Source organism: Poecilia formosa, unplaced genomic scaffold (assembly GCF_000485575.1).
Source record: "Poecilia formosa unplaced genomic scaffold, Poecilia_formosa-5.1.2 Scaffold653, whole genome shotgun sequence".
Taxonomy (NCBI): domain Eukaryota; kingdom Metazoa; phylum Chordata; class Actinopteri; order Cyprinodontiformes; family Poeciliidae; genus Poecilia; species Poecilia formosa.
The window spans coordinates 60,823-76,454 of NW_006800592.1; the positions used below are offsets into that span (position 1 = coordinate 60,823).

A 15,632-nucleotide genomic window follows, 5' to 3' on the forward strand; every position below is an offset into this window, starting at 1 on the left:
CAGATCTTGTATGATGAGCCAGATGAAAGTATTCAAAAGACTGGGAACATGTAATTTATTTAGCTACAATTTATTTAGAACCAGTGTAGGTTCTGGTTCTTCCTCTTCTTTTTTAATCTGTTCTGGTCCCATCTGTTTCTCTGAAGAGGAAGGAACCCATTCAGGGGTGGAAATTAAAAATTTTTTCCACCAGCCACAGTGGCTGGGAGATGTTTTTTTTTTTTTTTTTTTTTTTTTTACCCCCCACTCAAACATTTCACCAGCCACTGTCTTTTTTCTATTACAAAGCTCACCTGCACAAGCAAATTACATAAAATATAGAATTTATTCTTAACTCTATGAAAACCGATTTACTGGCAATAAGTTTACCATACACATACATAATAATTTAACATAAAGCACGGACACCTCAACAGAGTTGTACTCCAATAAGTTCATTTAAAGTAATTAGTACAGCAAACTTTATCTACACAACCTAACATTCCTAACCCTATCAACCCTAACATGCAATCATATGTTGGACATTTCCACATTTTGGCTACAACTCCCCCTGATAGTATTTATTAAAGATGTCTGTTTTCTAACTGTTTTGTTTTCCCTTACTTATTACGTTTTCTATTGAAATTCACAATAATTATTATTACTAAAATATCTCAGAATGTGTTAATTATTAATTCATTATTATTATAGTGTTCCAGGTAGTCTCTCTCTCTCTCTCTCTCTCACACACACACACACACACACACACACACACACACACACACACACTTGCGTGGCTATCTTTGTGGGGACTTTCCATCGACTTCCATTCATTTCTACAGCCTAAACCTTACCTTTACCCTTTTCCTAACCCTAACCAAAACTCAATTCACACCTTAGTCCTAACTCTAACCAGTGGCGCAACTGCACATTATTCAGGTGGATGCGAAAACATAGATCGGCGCTCCCCCCGCCTCCCCCCTGAAGGAAGGAACGTCAGCGTAGAAAATCAAAGTTTATGTGGTAAACACATCTGATAGTTTGACACATTTTTCTGAATGGGCTTTTTAGCTTTAGTCGTAGTTTTTCTGACCTGCCCAGTCTCGTATCCTCTCACTTTTCTCGGACTCCAGTTAGCAGCTAACCGTTAGCTGAAATGGCTCTTTTTATAACGTTAGAGGCGAGGGGCGGGACAAGGAGAATCAAGGGATTTAATTGGATAAGCCCAATGTCCGTTAATAAAATCAACCAATGGGCTGTTGCGGTCTATAAAAGTTATATTGAACATACTTTTTTTGTTGTTATTAAATTATGACAGCGTAGGGCCGCTAGCACAGTAAGTGCTTCACTCTGTAGTCCAGACGGTCAGTCTCCCCCCGGACAGAAGTTCAAACTGAATGCAGCTTTTTTTTTCTTCTGTTCAAATTGTCAACCCGCCACAGTGGCGGGTGGGTTGCTCCAATTTACACACCACTTCATACTTCCATGAAGTGGGGTGCTAATTTCTACCCCTGGACCAAGTACGTAAGAATGATGGAGATGGACATCCACTTATGTTCTGCTTCTTTCTGGTTAACACGGGACCTACTTGACAGGTTACCGACTTGTTGGATGGGAGAATTTTCCTCCTCATTGGAGACACTTGGTTGTTGGAGGTCTTTGGGAACAAAGAAGGACATCATTAATATAATTTAGTTGATGTCTGTATCAGATCAACCTGGAACATAAAATATTGACGTCTGTAGCTGCCAGTATTTTACTGTAAATTTTAGTTGTACTACTGCATTCACTTTATGAGTAAGCTACTGCAAAAAATTTAATGCAACATTTTAATGTACAGTCTTAGTTTTACGATAGAATAGTAATAATACTTTACCCAATGTAGGCTTCTTGTTATATGTGCTAAAATTGGTGCAGTTCTAAAATGCATAACCATAATGTCACATAACACAAAGGAGGATGCAATAAGTAACCTTCAGAACAAAATGTTTATTGAAAGGCATCACTTAGCCTCAAACCAGATATATATCTGCAGTATATTCAAACATATTCAAAACAAAACGCATAACCATTCATCAGAAACTCAGAAACTGGGTTTAACTGATTATACAATCTTATGAACATAAAAACACAGTTCTTAAAGAAACATCCATGCTTTGGGTATCACTAAACAAATCAAAGAAAAAAAGACTTCCAAAATCAAAAATTCAACGTGGTTGAAATAATGTCTGAACAAGGATTCTAGAATCACCTTTTACTGTTCTAGACAGGGTTTTAAACTGTTAATTATTAATGCTTTTCAAGAGTTCAAGTGGCACTTACTTTATTACATGCAGGTGAAGGCACCGTCCAACATGGAAAAATATAAGACAATATAATTTAGATCTTAAAAACCGATATGGAAACAGAAATATTTCAAAGAAAAAAAGGACAACAACTAACCTGTATTAAATGGCACTCAAAGTCCATCAGGTTTTTGATGAGGGTGGAAACCTGCATATTCACCGTCTGCTTTTTCTTTTGGATGATCTTTCCTGTCTTTTTGGATACCATCCTCCCATTGCCAGTCTTTGTCCCCCTTTCTGGGTTAATCCCAATGAAGCGACTAAAAAACACAATCAAAAATGAAAAGGTTTTGGAGAATATAAATAGTGTGGCACTCTGAAGACAGCAAGTACAATATATAAAGCTTTCTTTACTTAATGTGGAGAAATTATCCTGTTTTTAATTATATAAAGAGAAAACATCACCAACTTTGTCAATTGTTACTTTAAAACTTTAAAGCTTTAAAACTTTAAAACCAAGTCATTGTATTTTGTTCATTGTAAAGTGTTTTTAAAAAATAAAAAATCATAGGAATGGTTTTACCGTTGAATGAACTCCAACGTCTTGGCTGCCTCATCTTGATATTGGAGGTTGAAGATGTAGAAGGTGGCAAACACCGCTGCAAGTCCTGTCAGAAATGTTGGCTGGACCCCCTCAAAGACAACATGGCCTTCAATGCTGACCATCCATCCAGCCAATGCTTGCTCGTTACCACCTAGCAAGGACAGAGAGAAACTTCTGTTGCATTTTTCCTCATACAACGAATGAGGAAAACGTACACTTGGCAATACACTGGCATTGAATTTATTTAAGGTCATTATGACAAAGCTATTCTAACAATGGCTTTTTAACTATATTAAGGTGCCATTAACAAAGTGCGCACGTGAGGTGACTGCGTTTGTTACGCCTACAGGCTTGTATTTTTATACGGCCTGAGGAACGCACTGGCGACATTTCTAAGATTAATGAACAGAGTGGCTGGTGGCATGGCTGGCTAAAGCAGGGTTCCCTATAAGAACCTGCTTTTTATGAGCGGGGGTGTGACGGCCCCCTGCTGTGTTGCATTGTGGCCTGTTAACTGTTCTTCAATGAAGGTCTTGGAGTTAAGAGGTGCTTACGGTCACGTGCCCACCAGGATCACGTATATAAGGAGCGCCCATTCCATTCATGGCAGATGAGATTCAGGCCCAGAACCCGACAAGAGCCAGATCTAGATCCAGGGGTGGAGCTGGAGCCAGATGGCATGAGGCGCATCGGTCGCTTGACACGGTGTAGGAGAAAGATGTGGTTCGGATGGACCACACTGGATGTGTCACTTGACCAGACCTGGGAGCAGAGGCTGAGACCTGTGGGCGCCAACCAGTCCATGACTGAGGGAGAGCTGCACCATTCGGGAGGACCAAACCGAAGGGAGCGCACGGCAATATACCAGTTCTTAGGCTGCTGCAGCAACCATTTTAATAAAAGGCATTAAAAGGCTTAAAATGGTTCTTGTTGTCGTGTCCTCCCAGTTTCTTGTTGCAGTCATCTGAGCCAGGCCGTAATAAGGACATTGCTATCCAGTCTTTTTATTCTGTCTAAATATTCTTTTTAAAGAAATACCTATGTAATTGGGAAAAAATATGCTAAGTATTAAGCAAAACCTGAAAACATTAATAATTCACTTACACAATATTAGACGAGGACTGGCTGGCAAACTTAGGCTTGTATTAACATCAGCTGCTGTTGCGTACTCCTGTGTAGCATGAACAACAGCATATTAGAAAAACAGTATGCATATGAAAAAATGGAAAAAACTTGTAATGTTTATATGCGATGATCTTACATCAGTAGTCAGCATTAGGCTGTCAGGTGACTCGTTGAAATGGGCCATCAAAAGCTGGATGACAAGGAATGTTAAGTCACCAGTTGCCTTTTGAGCCAAAATTGTCTGGACACTGGAAGCCTTTACTTTAGTGCGGAAATACTCTACAACAGCATTACCACACTCCTCAATTGACAGTTCCAGGACATGGAGAAGGGGAACATCAGTCAACAACTCAAAGTGAGAAAAGATTCCCCTCTGTGTAAATAGGAAAGGCCAGTTGATTTGTAAATCAGTAATGGAGGGAGCAGGTATCCTATTTATATGTTGACGCTGAAGGCTGTATGTAGTCTCCATCAGGTCTGTCACTTCTGGCCTATCATGTCCATTGATGCCATACTTGTTGAAGGTACTCTGTAGTCTTTGACGTTTCTCCTCCACTGTGTCATCAGTTTCCTCTGGGGGGAGTTCTGGCTGGAACCTGGTACACCCATACATGTCTGTTGGTCCCCGTTTGACTCCAGCTATGCCACAAGGTCCAGATGATCTGTAACTTCGAAAGGTCCCACAACGGTTTATATTCTCAATTCTTGTTTTAAGTTGAGAGAGCAGAGAACTATACCCTCCAGCAATTAGCTTTCCACTTGGTGTCATATCAGCAAAGCTATCTGGGTATTGGCGGGTTATCTTCTGGCAAACTGTAAGGCATTGTGAACGTGTGGGGTTAGCCTCATACTTCTGCATTTCATCTGCAAGAATTCTTATCATTTGCCGCCTCTTGTCAGGAGGGGGTCTTTTGCCTTTTGCAATTGCCGTCTGAATCTCCAGTGGCATCTTGTTCCATGAAACTTGAAAGTCTTCTGGCCAAGACCAGGATACATTTTGTTGTTCATTCTGGCATAACATAAGAGGTGTTTTCAGTGCTGAAGGTTGTTCTGATATTGGTGGTATGCTGGAAAGCGAGGATGTGGAGCTACATGGAGGACTGGAAAAAGGCAATGCAGGTGAGAGACTGGAAAACTCCATGTCAAGTATGACTGTGTTTGTTTCTGAAATCATAAAAAGACATGTATTTTAAATGTAAAACATGCTTTTTTTTGTCAGCAACATCTAAAATAAGATAGGGTTGTTTACCTTGCTTGAATGACTCCAACAATTTGCGTTGTTGAACAACAGGCAGCAGATTCTTGATGTCCTCAGGTTGAATATATTTCAAATCTTCTGCAGACTGAACCCCAGAAATTACAAGTGTAGAAACTAGTTTTTTTTGAGTGTCCTCACAAAGATTGGGCAAAGCCTTGATCATTATGTCCTTTATTGTGTTATCTAACGACGACATTTGTCTAAAACACAGGAATGGCATGGTAGAGTATTAGAAGAGATACACCACAAAGCATATATTCTGGAAGTGGGTAAAAAAAAATCAAGCAGTACTTCTGATTTGACACAGCAGTAGGATAATTTGCAAATACTTCTCTATCAGACCACTGAGGTATGTGATCTGACCAGGAGTCATCTTCGGAGCACAAACAAAACTGACAATCTCCAAGCTAAAAAAATTAGCTGCCACACTTCAACATCTGATGCTTTGTTTATTTTATCCCCAGTCAACTCCGGGAGCATCCTGAGAAAACACCAGTTTTGTACTGCATGACCAGATAGTTTTCCAGCACCTTGGTTTACTTTGTAAGGTTTATTACTTGCATTATTGCCAAGATATTTAAATCCATTTATGTGCCGATTCAGTTCAAGGTAGGATAAGTGTTTTTCTTTTGTTATGAGGTGATTCATGAATAATGCCAAATCTGAGGAAACAATGCCCTCAAAAGGTCACGGCCAAGGTAGGGAGGTAATCCAGGCTGGCAAACATGAAAGTGAGCGAGCTCATTGAATATTGTGTCAAATTTTATGCCTTTAGCATTACTTGCTCCAGCATTGGTTCTGTTGATAAAAACATTTTCTTTATATTACTTTACAGTGCAGTTAGGGCCTAAGGTGAAAGGATCAGTCAGAAATGTTTGTTAATATTACAGTACAAAAATACAAAGTCCTCACAAATCTTTCCAGAAAACCCCCAATACTGTGTGAACCCAAGTTTTCACCTGCAATGTCACGCAGAGTCCCTTTGGTAACCATACCATCTGGCAAAGCAATACCAGTTAATTTATGACTTTTTAGATCTTTCAGGGACCTCAAGACAAGATTTTGTCCAAAGTACTTAGAATCTTGTTCTCTACAAAGTAGCACAAGTTGCATTTAATCAATGATGGATCTGTTGTGTGACAGAATATTTGCAAGTGTCAAATACACTGCTAAAATCTTGTGCTTCTTTTTTCCAGAGCCAAGAGGATTTGCAATCTAATGAATCCTGATAAAAAATGACACCCAGTTAGTATTCTGGATCTTTGGACAGTATGTTTTCAACAAAATGTGTGCCATCCCAAACATCCTGAACGAATTCGTCATTTTCCTTGATGGATTTTAGCAGTTTATACTGTTCCCACACTGATTTACACTTAAATAGGGACTCTACTGTTTGTTGACGGATGTTCTGTGCAAAACATTCTGTGCCTGATTCATTCCGACCAAGACAGATGGATACTAATTAAAGCAATCTTTAAAGACTGTTTTCTGCAGTGATCTGTGTGAGGCGCCTCTTTATTGCAAGCCCTAAAAATGTCCTCATATCTTAAAATGTCAATCAGAATTCCTATTTGTGTGTCTGAGAGTCCAACAGTAATTAGCTTTTCTTTGAGATGAAATAGCAAATGTGATTGACTCATTGCACGCATTTCCAAATAGTCTTCAATAATAGTATTAATGGTGGAGGATGGAATCAATAGTTTGGCTTGTAAATTCAAACAAAGATAAAAGTCTCAAAACATGTCCTTTTCTGTGATCTCTGGAGAAATCACCTGTTCATTACTGATGCAGCTTGAAACTTCTGGATCCAAATTACAAGCATCAGGAGTATCATGAGAGTTAGAAGGATCTGATAAGCCTACACCCGAGGACATCAGACTCTTTTCAGAAGAATGTTTATGTTTTCTTGACGTGTGATGTAAATGTAGACCCAACTGTAAAAGTTTTTGTGCATAGTTTGAAAGGGCACAGAACTGATCTTCCCTCTTTGATATGGACTTTAAGATACCCAAAAAGACTTTAGCATTACAAAGCTTCACATGGCATTTTAACTGTTTAAAATGCCATATCAGTCCTATGAGTAACTTTATGCCAATAGATGTGACACTTAAAAGCTATAAATGTACTAAACACCCTGCTGCACCCCGAAAAACCACACTTTAACATTACATTTGACATGCAGCAACGTTTTCACATGTACCTTATGTAATCAGCTGGACGTATGGAACATACGTCGTACAATGTCATTATTAAGAATGTTTTTTTCTTTGTTCAAATCTCAGAACACCAAAAAATGTAAAACTGACAGCAATATCTGACTTTGCAATACCAGTAAGTTCAAATTGTACCTTTTATGTGGTCCAGCAACAAAGCAAAACTGTGGTCCGTGTATGTGACCTGCAATAAAATAAGGAGTAAGTTAAAAGCCTACAAAATAAATTTAGAAAGCAGAAGCATAATTCACTTCTGAGATATGGCAGTCTGCTGTAATGGACACTACATTCGGTGTTGTGCTTGCATGCTTGGCTACTAGAAACAAGAATACTAGAATAACGATGGAAAAATGAAAGAAATAATAAATGTGGTTTTGAAGTTTTTGTATTAGACACACATTAGCTACAAAGTACTTGACTTATGACTAAATATTAAGATAAATTTATCTTTTCACCATGAAATTGCTGCTACCCGACTTTGGCCCAAGACATCTAATCATCCAAAGTAAATTCAATAACAAATGACATAACGGCACGACCCCTTTCCTAAATTAACTCTATACCATGTAAAACCATAACTTACAGTGTTCAGAGTGATTTTACTTACCTTTCTGATGTTTTAAATTTGGAGGATGAATGCTGATTCTCTAAGACGCAAATACAAGTAAAATGTCTTGACTGGGAAAAATACTGCATTGTACAATTACTTTGCGGTAGTTTACTGTCAGTCATCAGTCTTGATTGTGACAACAGAAGACATCAAAGTTACAATATTCTACCATATTTTATAATAACTGTGTTACTGCTAGAATTCTGCTGTAAATTCACAGAAATTTCTAAGAGTAAAAAAAATTGGGAGCCCTGTCAATAATAAAATCAATAATATCCTTTTTTGTTGTTTTTAGTAGTAAATTTTAAAAGTTACCAATCCCAGATCAAAAAGCAAAGATCCATATTTCCTGAACAGCCCAGTGGATCTGCATGAATGGTTTGTTCCTGCTTAGTGAACTTGAAGGTAACAGTGTTCGGCAGCAACCAAAGACTACAACGACTGAGAGAGTGAAACTGTGGAGTCAAAAAAATAACATTCAGGTTTTCAAAAAAGATCAGAGAAAATAAAAAATAACACAGCATAAGATACTGTGTCTCTTTATAAGCCAGTTTGTCTCCAAGAGACGTGGATAGACTGTAGTTTGAATCCAACGCGCTCCCAGACTGCTCGCTCCTCCTCACCAAGCTGTATGCTACACTTTATGGTAGGAGACAAGGAGCCCAGCAGGTAACTTTAGTAAGTCACATGATGATGGAAGACAACGCTGCTCCCTCTCCATTCATTTCTATAAAGATTGCGCAGTAAGTCGCTAGCTCTCCTCCACCTGATGTACATGTGACATTTTAGTGACGCTACAAAAGAAAATTGAAAATTGTTCAGCTTTTGTCGTCGTTATCGTGTCTCGTGTGTTTGGTTCAGCCCGAGTGGAGGAAAACTGATGCCGTTAGCTCCCTGTGTGTTTAGCCGTTACCAAGGAAACCAGAGGAGAGGGAGTAACACGAGACACCAAAGTGAAACTTTTTGCCATCCAGTCTCTTTGGTAGAAAGAGAGACAACGAAAAGAAACAAGCAATATTATAGCCATGATTTTATTATCAAGCTCTTTTTTTTTTAGATTTGTGCGATTGGTTGATTTATCGCGACAATCCTCGTTCTCAAATGTATGACTTTTCTTGTGAGGATTTAACTGGCTAATTCGAGAGAAATTCTTTCCGCATAGTTGGCATGAAAAAGGTTTCTCACCTGTATGAATTCTGTAATGTTTTTTCAACTTTCTCTTTTGTGGGTAACATCTCCCACAAATGTCACATTTGAAAGGTCTTTTCTTTGTTCCAGTATCAGACTGACTCTCTGACTCAGAGCAGCTGCTTCCTTCCTGATCTTTGCTCTCAACCACTGGAGAGATATGAAGGGAAAGCTGCTCTGTTCTTGTCTCTTCTTCACTCATATCATCTCCCTGAAGAGTAGAAGTCTCAATCAAAGCAACAAACTGCTTCTGGACAAGCTGCTCTCCCTCCTGACTGCTGCAGAGGTCCTTCTGGTCCTGTCCAGTTGGTAAATGTTCTGGTGGCTGCTGTTCATGTTGAAGCACTGAAGAATCTAGCTCCTCTTTTCTTACATACATTAGTGGATATTCTATTTCCTCATGTTTGAACAGTGTAGGTTCTGGTTCCTCCTTTTCTTTTTTAATCCAATTAGGTTCTGGTTCCATCTGTTCCTCTTCAGTCCACTGATGTTCTCTTTCTTTCTGGTCCTGACTGGACCTACTTGCCAGGCTCCAGACTTGTTGGATGGCAAAATCTTCCTCCTCATTGGAAACACTTGGCTGTTGGAGGTCTGTGGGAAAAAAGGATGACATCATTAATATAATTTAATTGATGACCATTTCATGGATTTGCCTGCTTTTTTCTGCAGATTCTGGTCTGTAGGCATTATATGGTTCATCTAAAATTAGTTTGTGAAGTTTAACTGAAGAGCAGGTAGAGTGACCTCCACACAAAATTACGGCTGTGGCAAAAATGTTCTAAAGATTTTAATCCAGAAGTACAGTTTCATACCATTTTTAAAAAAAAAATTTTTTTTAATATATATATTTATTGAGTTTTCAAAATACAACATACATAAATCATACACAAGAGTATGAAGCATATACATATTTAACAAATTACTGTATAAGAAAAATACACTCTTCATTTTTTTTTTATTTAAATATTTAATTTTAGGGCATTCGTACAGTGAAGAACTCATCCTACGTTAAGAAAATATGTTTTTAATTTTACTTGTAACCTCAGTTTTTAAAGTTGATCAGACTGTGTAGAAACTTTAATCAGTAAAACATGGCATTCTGGTTCTCTGGATTATAAAGGTGATGAGACACAGAGACTTGTTTCTCTAATCCATTCTTCAAAAAAAGAAAGACGGATAATTTTCTTTAATCAGGTAGATGTCTTGATGTTCAAAAGGAAATGGATCCAAGAAAATATCGAAAAGACTGGCCTAAAATGAAAACCTATTCATTATTTCTCAGACTGTGCATATAAGCAAACACCTGGAAGGGTGAGAGATGAGGCTGGATGAGTTTCTCAACACCACACTGAGGAGGATGGTGGTGCAGGTCAAAGCCACTCCAGGTCAGCTGCACCCTACACACCTCTATGAAGTGTGGACTCAATCGAAGAGTACATATTGGTTCGAGTGCATAGAGAATTGGGACAGTTCGCCCGTGTCCTAACTTCCATCCAAAATTGCGGGACTAGTCACTGTTTAGGTATTTGTGCTGCTGATGAGCATAACTACAACAAAAAAATAGATTTTAAATGTACAGTATAGGTATTTTTGCTTTCCAAATTCATTGCTGGAGATATTTGACTGTTCATATTTTGTCATGACTTGTTGAATACAGAGCAAGATTTGATTTAATCACACATTCAGCAGAGTGAAATAAAAATTATTTCAATACTCTACTGTTAAAAACTGATTTTTTTTCTCTTTTGCTACAGACACAGCTTGCTCTGTGAATATTGCCATATTTCCAAAATGGCAAAAAAATAAAAAAAATTAAATAAAAAATCATATTAAAATGTATTAATATTCAATTTAACAGTTTTCAGGATTTTGCACTTTTAACTTCAGCTGGATTGAGACAGTGTTACAGCTTTGATCTGCTAGGTCAGGGCTGTGCAACCTCTGCAGCTCCAGACCTGCAAATGGCTCTGTGGCTCAATTATTATAAGAAACAATGAAATATTGCACGTTTTTGTTTCATGTTTGTTCTGTGCCTCTACGAAAAGAAAAACAACACAGCTCATCCTTCGTCACCCCCTCTCCCTCCTAATAACCTGAACTGCAGTATTCAGACCTGGAGGTCTGGGGACGAACAGCATGCAATTATTTTTTTAGGATTTACAAAATCACGTATAAGCTTATAAATTAAGAATTTACACATTATATTCAAGCATTTCCAGCACTGATTATAGTTGGAATCATATATTTAGTCACGGGGCTTAAATGAAATCCATCTGGTTTTCAGAGACTCGTAAACAAATTTTCTGTAGCAATATTTTGTCCTGAGCTACAAAACTATCAGCCTCTGTAGCATCCGAGCTAGCAGCTAAAAACAGTTTCTCTTTAGCAGCAGCTGGAGCTGCAGCAACTATCGCCGCTAACGGATCTCTGTCTGCAGTGAAATCATCAGCACCTTTATCCAGACCTACCGGAAATTTGTAGCTCCGAACCAATTCTGTGTAGCTTTATTTTTGGTTTCCAGTCGATCCCCATCATCCTGCGCTGAGCATCGAGCTCTTCCTCGTAGCAAATGATGGTTTTTTCAACCTCTGTGAAGATTTCTTGAGCAGCAGCAGTTAGTCGCTCTCTGATAAACTCTCTGAGATGCTGAACTGAAGACATGGTTGCTGAAATATTAGCTGAGATGGGACAATGCAGCAGTTTCCTAGCTTAGCCCAGTTAGGCTTCTTCTTCGATGTTTTTTTGGCTGTATGTAAATAAGGAAATTGATGCATTGCTGCCCCCTACTGAACTGGAGTGTAGACAGGCGAAAAACAATTTCGTATTAATTCACAAGTCTGTATTTCGAGACAAAAGGTAGTCCATACTGTAACCCACAAGAAAGGTTACTTTAAATACCCTTAATAGTAGATGACAAGTTAAGTTAATTTACTTTACTAATACCAACTCTACAGAAGTATAAAGGAGGCTGGGCCTCATCAGGAGATTCTAAATTCGTGGGAGCCTAGGTGTGAACAACAGAAGAGAGCACACAATGTGTATATAAAAAAATAGAATTTAATATAAACAACATTTGTGGATCCACATTGTGCAAATAAACAAAAAGTGCGTGCTTTTAAAAAAAAATAATAAAAGAAATAACCCAGTCTTTTTGATGTGTCTGTCAAATGTTCCCTCAAAGTTTATTTAGTCTTTCCAATGTGTTTGTCAAATATTCTTTCAATGTTTCACGGCTGGTGACCAGTCGGGTCACCATCTACTCTGGGCTGGGGCTCGCCCTCCAAGTGCTTGTGGGGGGGGTCTTGATGTCTCTGGGCACGATGCTTCAAAAGTGCACCATAACAAAGAATAAAACCTGACCTGGAACAAGGTCAAAGAAAAGCATCTTAAAATTCAGGATGCTAATATCAATAAAGCTTAAGCAACAATTCAAATACCTCTTTTATCAAGTTTCAAGTTTTTCCATGTTTACAACAATATCATTCTAGTAATCACAGTTAAATATTACCAATACATCAGTAAACTACAGAAATTAGTTCATATTTGGTAATAATCTAAAAGTGCCCATCTAAAATCTAAAAGTGCCAAAGTACATCTATAACACTAAATTTAACAGTCAGAATGTGGATTAGAAACCCACATTAGCTCTGACCTACACAGAACAGAAAGTTCCTAAGTAATAACATTACACATTACGGGTGGGGGGGCGGTGGATTCTTAGAGACTCCCTGTTATATTCAGCCCCTGCTCCAGACGAAAAAGGGGGGGAATCAACTTTTTGGGGGGCAAAATGAATCGTAGCTGAACATAGACAACACCAGTAGCCTACAGGCTACTTGTTAACAAGCTTAAGGTTCTGTATTGAAATTAGCTAGTCATCTTTTAACTAACATTACCTGCATCCAACAGTTTTACTCAACAGTCTGTTAGTTTGGGGGGAAAACTGTAAAAAGTTCTTTGCGTTTTGCTGGTTTGCTGCCGTGATTCTAACACACCTGTAGCTCTGCACAGCAGCAGCTGGTCTCCTTCACAGGTGTAAACCCAGCGCGAGCGTTGTAGCGCTCAAGTTGCGTTTAAAGGCGGCTCGGAAAAACAGGTTATGACATGTTAACGGATTAAACAGTTTTAACTGCTGATAAAAGTGACAGAGGACACAGATATGGGAAGTGCGGAAGACCCTACTGTATCAAATTGACAGAGGAATAACAGAGAGCTGGCCATTCTACGGTAAAAACCCAGCGCATACAGTGTTCATGTTTTTTTTTTTTTTTTGGTTTGGTTTTTTTATCCAGATGGCTTCCAGCGTCCCCCCTGCAATGGCACGGCGCCCCACAGTTTGGGAACCTCTGATCTATAGTGTTGCAGTTGTCAGAGCTTTTATTAAGTTGTTTGATGCATCTGAACAGCACACAAATGTATACATGAAATTCTTCAGCAAAGCATAAAAAGTTGGTATGTTATTCATGACAAACAGATGTCCATCTGCAAGTCAAATGTTTGAGGAGATTCAGGATTCTGAAATTGTTCTGATTGGCTACTTTGCAAAAGTCAGTCAGTGGCACGTTAAGTAAAATGGCACTCCAATATTTCCACTTCCAAACCAGTTGAAATGGTTTTGAATATTCTAAATATACTTTAACAAATTTCAAAGATATGCGCCACACTAAAAAAAATCCATAAATGGGCAACTAAAAAGTAGGTGAGGATCTAACATGTTTGGCAGGGTCCTAACTCCCAGACTAGCTAACTTCTCCCTGTTCCTGTGGAAAAGGTGAGTAGCACTCTTTAGTGACATGCTAGGCTAGTTAACGACATTCAATGGAGGAATTGTTTTCTTTGTTCCTTATACAATTACACAACTAAACTGCAGTATTTGTTTCAGACAGGAATTCAAATAATTTTACTGAAATGATAAAAAATCTGCCTCCTATCTGGACTGGAGGCTGGTTGGTTTCAACACCGAGTATCCTACCTTAACTTGGATATAAGTTAGAGATTATCCTGCCACTTTCTCTCCTGACTTTTCCTGCTTTTAATCTGACTTCAAATAGAGAATTGCAAACTGTATGCAGACTGTTACATGTACAAATCACTAGCAGTAAATATTGTGGTGGTGCCAGTATTGGATCAAAGAAAACAAGACAGTTTTAAGGATTTACAGTCCCGCTTTAGAGTCAAGACAGACTGAAGAGAGACAACTGTGCAGTGGGAACACAATTTAGTTTGTCAAGGGGTTAGCCCAAAATTCTTGGCAGTGCCCCAGGAACAGGAATGAATCTAAAACCTGCAGGACATTAAATGTTGAGGATTTGGGTGGGAGACTTCTGGACTAGGCAATTCCAATTATGTCATTCTTATGTACTTGAGAGTATTTGAGATGAAAATGGTGTGTAGCTGTCCATTTTAACAATTCAAACACAAAATATACCATAATATCCATTAATATATTTAGTTGAAATCATTTTGGCACAACTACAGAACATGTTTTCCTTATCTCATAAGTTTTAGCTCCTTGTGCGTTTAGCCATTACCAAGGAAACGAGAGGAGGGAGCAATTCGAGGCATCAGAGTGAAGCTTTTTGTCATTCGTATTGGTAGAAAGAGAGACAATGAAAACAAACAAGCAATATTATAATCCAGCTTATTTTTATTCATCGTGCGATTGATTTATAGCGACAGGCCTACTTCTCACCTGTATGACTTTTCTTGTGACAATTCAAGCGAGTAATCCGACAGAAACTCTTTCCACATGACACGCATGTAAAAGGTCTCTTACCTGTATGAACCGTCATGTGGTAATTTAAATAACTAATTCGAGAGAAATTCTTACCACATAACTTGCATGAAAAAGGCTTCTTCCCTGTATGAATTGTTTTGTGGCCATTTAAACTACTAATTTGAGAAAAACACTTTCCGCATGATTGGCATGAAAAAGGTTTCTCACCTGTATGAATTTTCTTGTGACGATTTAAATGACCAATTTGAGAGAAACACTTTCCACATGATTGGCATGAAAAAGGTTTCTCACCTGTATGAATTTTCTTGTGACAATTTAAAGAACCAATTTGAGAGAAACTTTTTCCGCACAAGTGGCAGAAAAAAGGTTTCTCACCAGTGTGGGTTCTGTAATGGTTTTTCAACTTCCACCGTTGTGTGTAACATTTCCCACAAATGTCACATTTGAAAGGTCTTTTCTTTGTTCCAGTATCAGACTGACTCTCTGACACAGAGCAGCTGCTTCCTTCCTGATCTTTGCTCTCATTCACTGCAGAGACATGAAGGGAAAGCTGCTCTGTTCTTGTCTCTTCTTCACTCATATCATCTCCCTGAAGAGTAGAAGTCTCAATCAAAGCAACAAACTGCTTCTGGA

General features: G+C 38.5%; 1 protein-coding gene across 1 annotated transcript in view; it reads right to left on the reverse strand.

The window, feature by feature from the left end:
• Window positions 1-1,668: 1,668 nt before the first annotated feature.
• Window positions 1,669-15,632, reverse strand: part of LOC103130628 (uncharacterized) — a 16,233-nt gene continuing 2,269 nt past the window's right edge. Inside the window, exons 5-13 of the mRNA XM_016666057.1 lie at window positions 15,375-15,626; window positions 9,260-9,853; window positions 7,600-7,648; window positions 5,243-5,451; window positions 4,130-5,157; window positions 3,973-4,039; window positions 2,848-3,019; window positions 2,422-2,584; window positions 1,669-2,300 (exon numbers count right to left, since the gene is read on the reverse strand). Of these exons, the coding sequence (XP_016521543.1) occupies window positions 2,298-2,300; window positions 2,422-2,584; window positions 2,848-3,019; window positions 3,973-4,039; window positions 4,130-5,157; window positions 5,243-5,451; window positions 7,600-7,648; window positions 9,260-9,853; window positions 15,375-15,626 (2,537 nt within the window). The 3' untranslated portion in view covers window positions 1,669-2,297. The remainder of the gene's footprint in view (window positions 2,301-2,421; window positions 2,585-2,847; window positions 3,020-3,972; window positions 4,040-4,129; window positions 5,158-5,242; window positions 5,452-7,599; window positions 7,649-9,259; window positions 9,854-15,374; window positions 15,627-15,632) is intronic.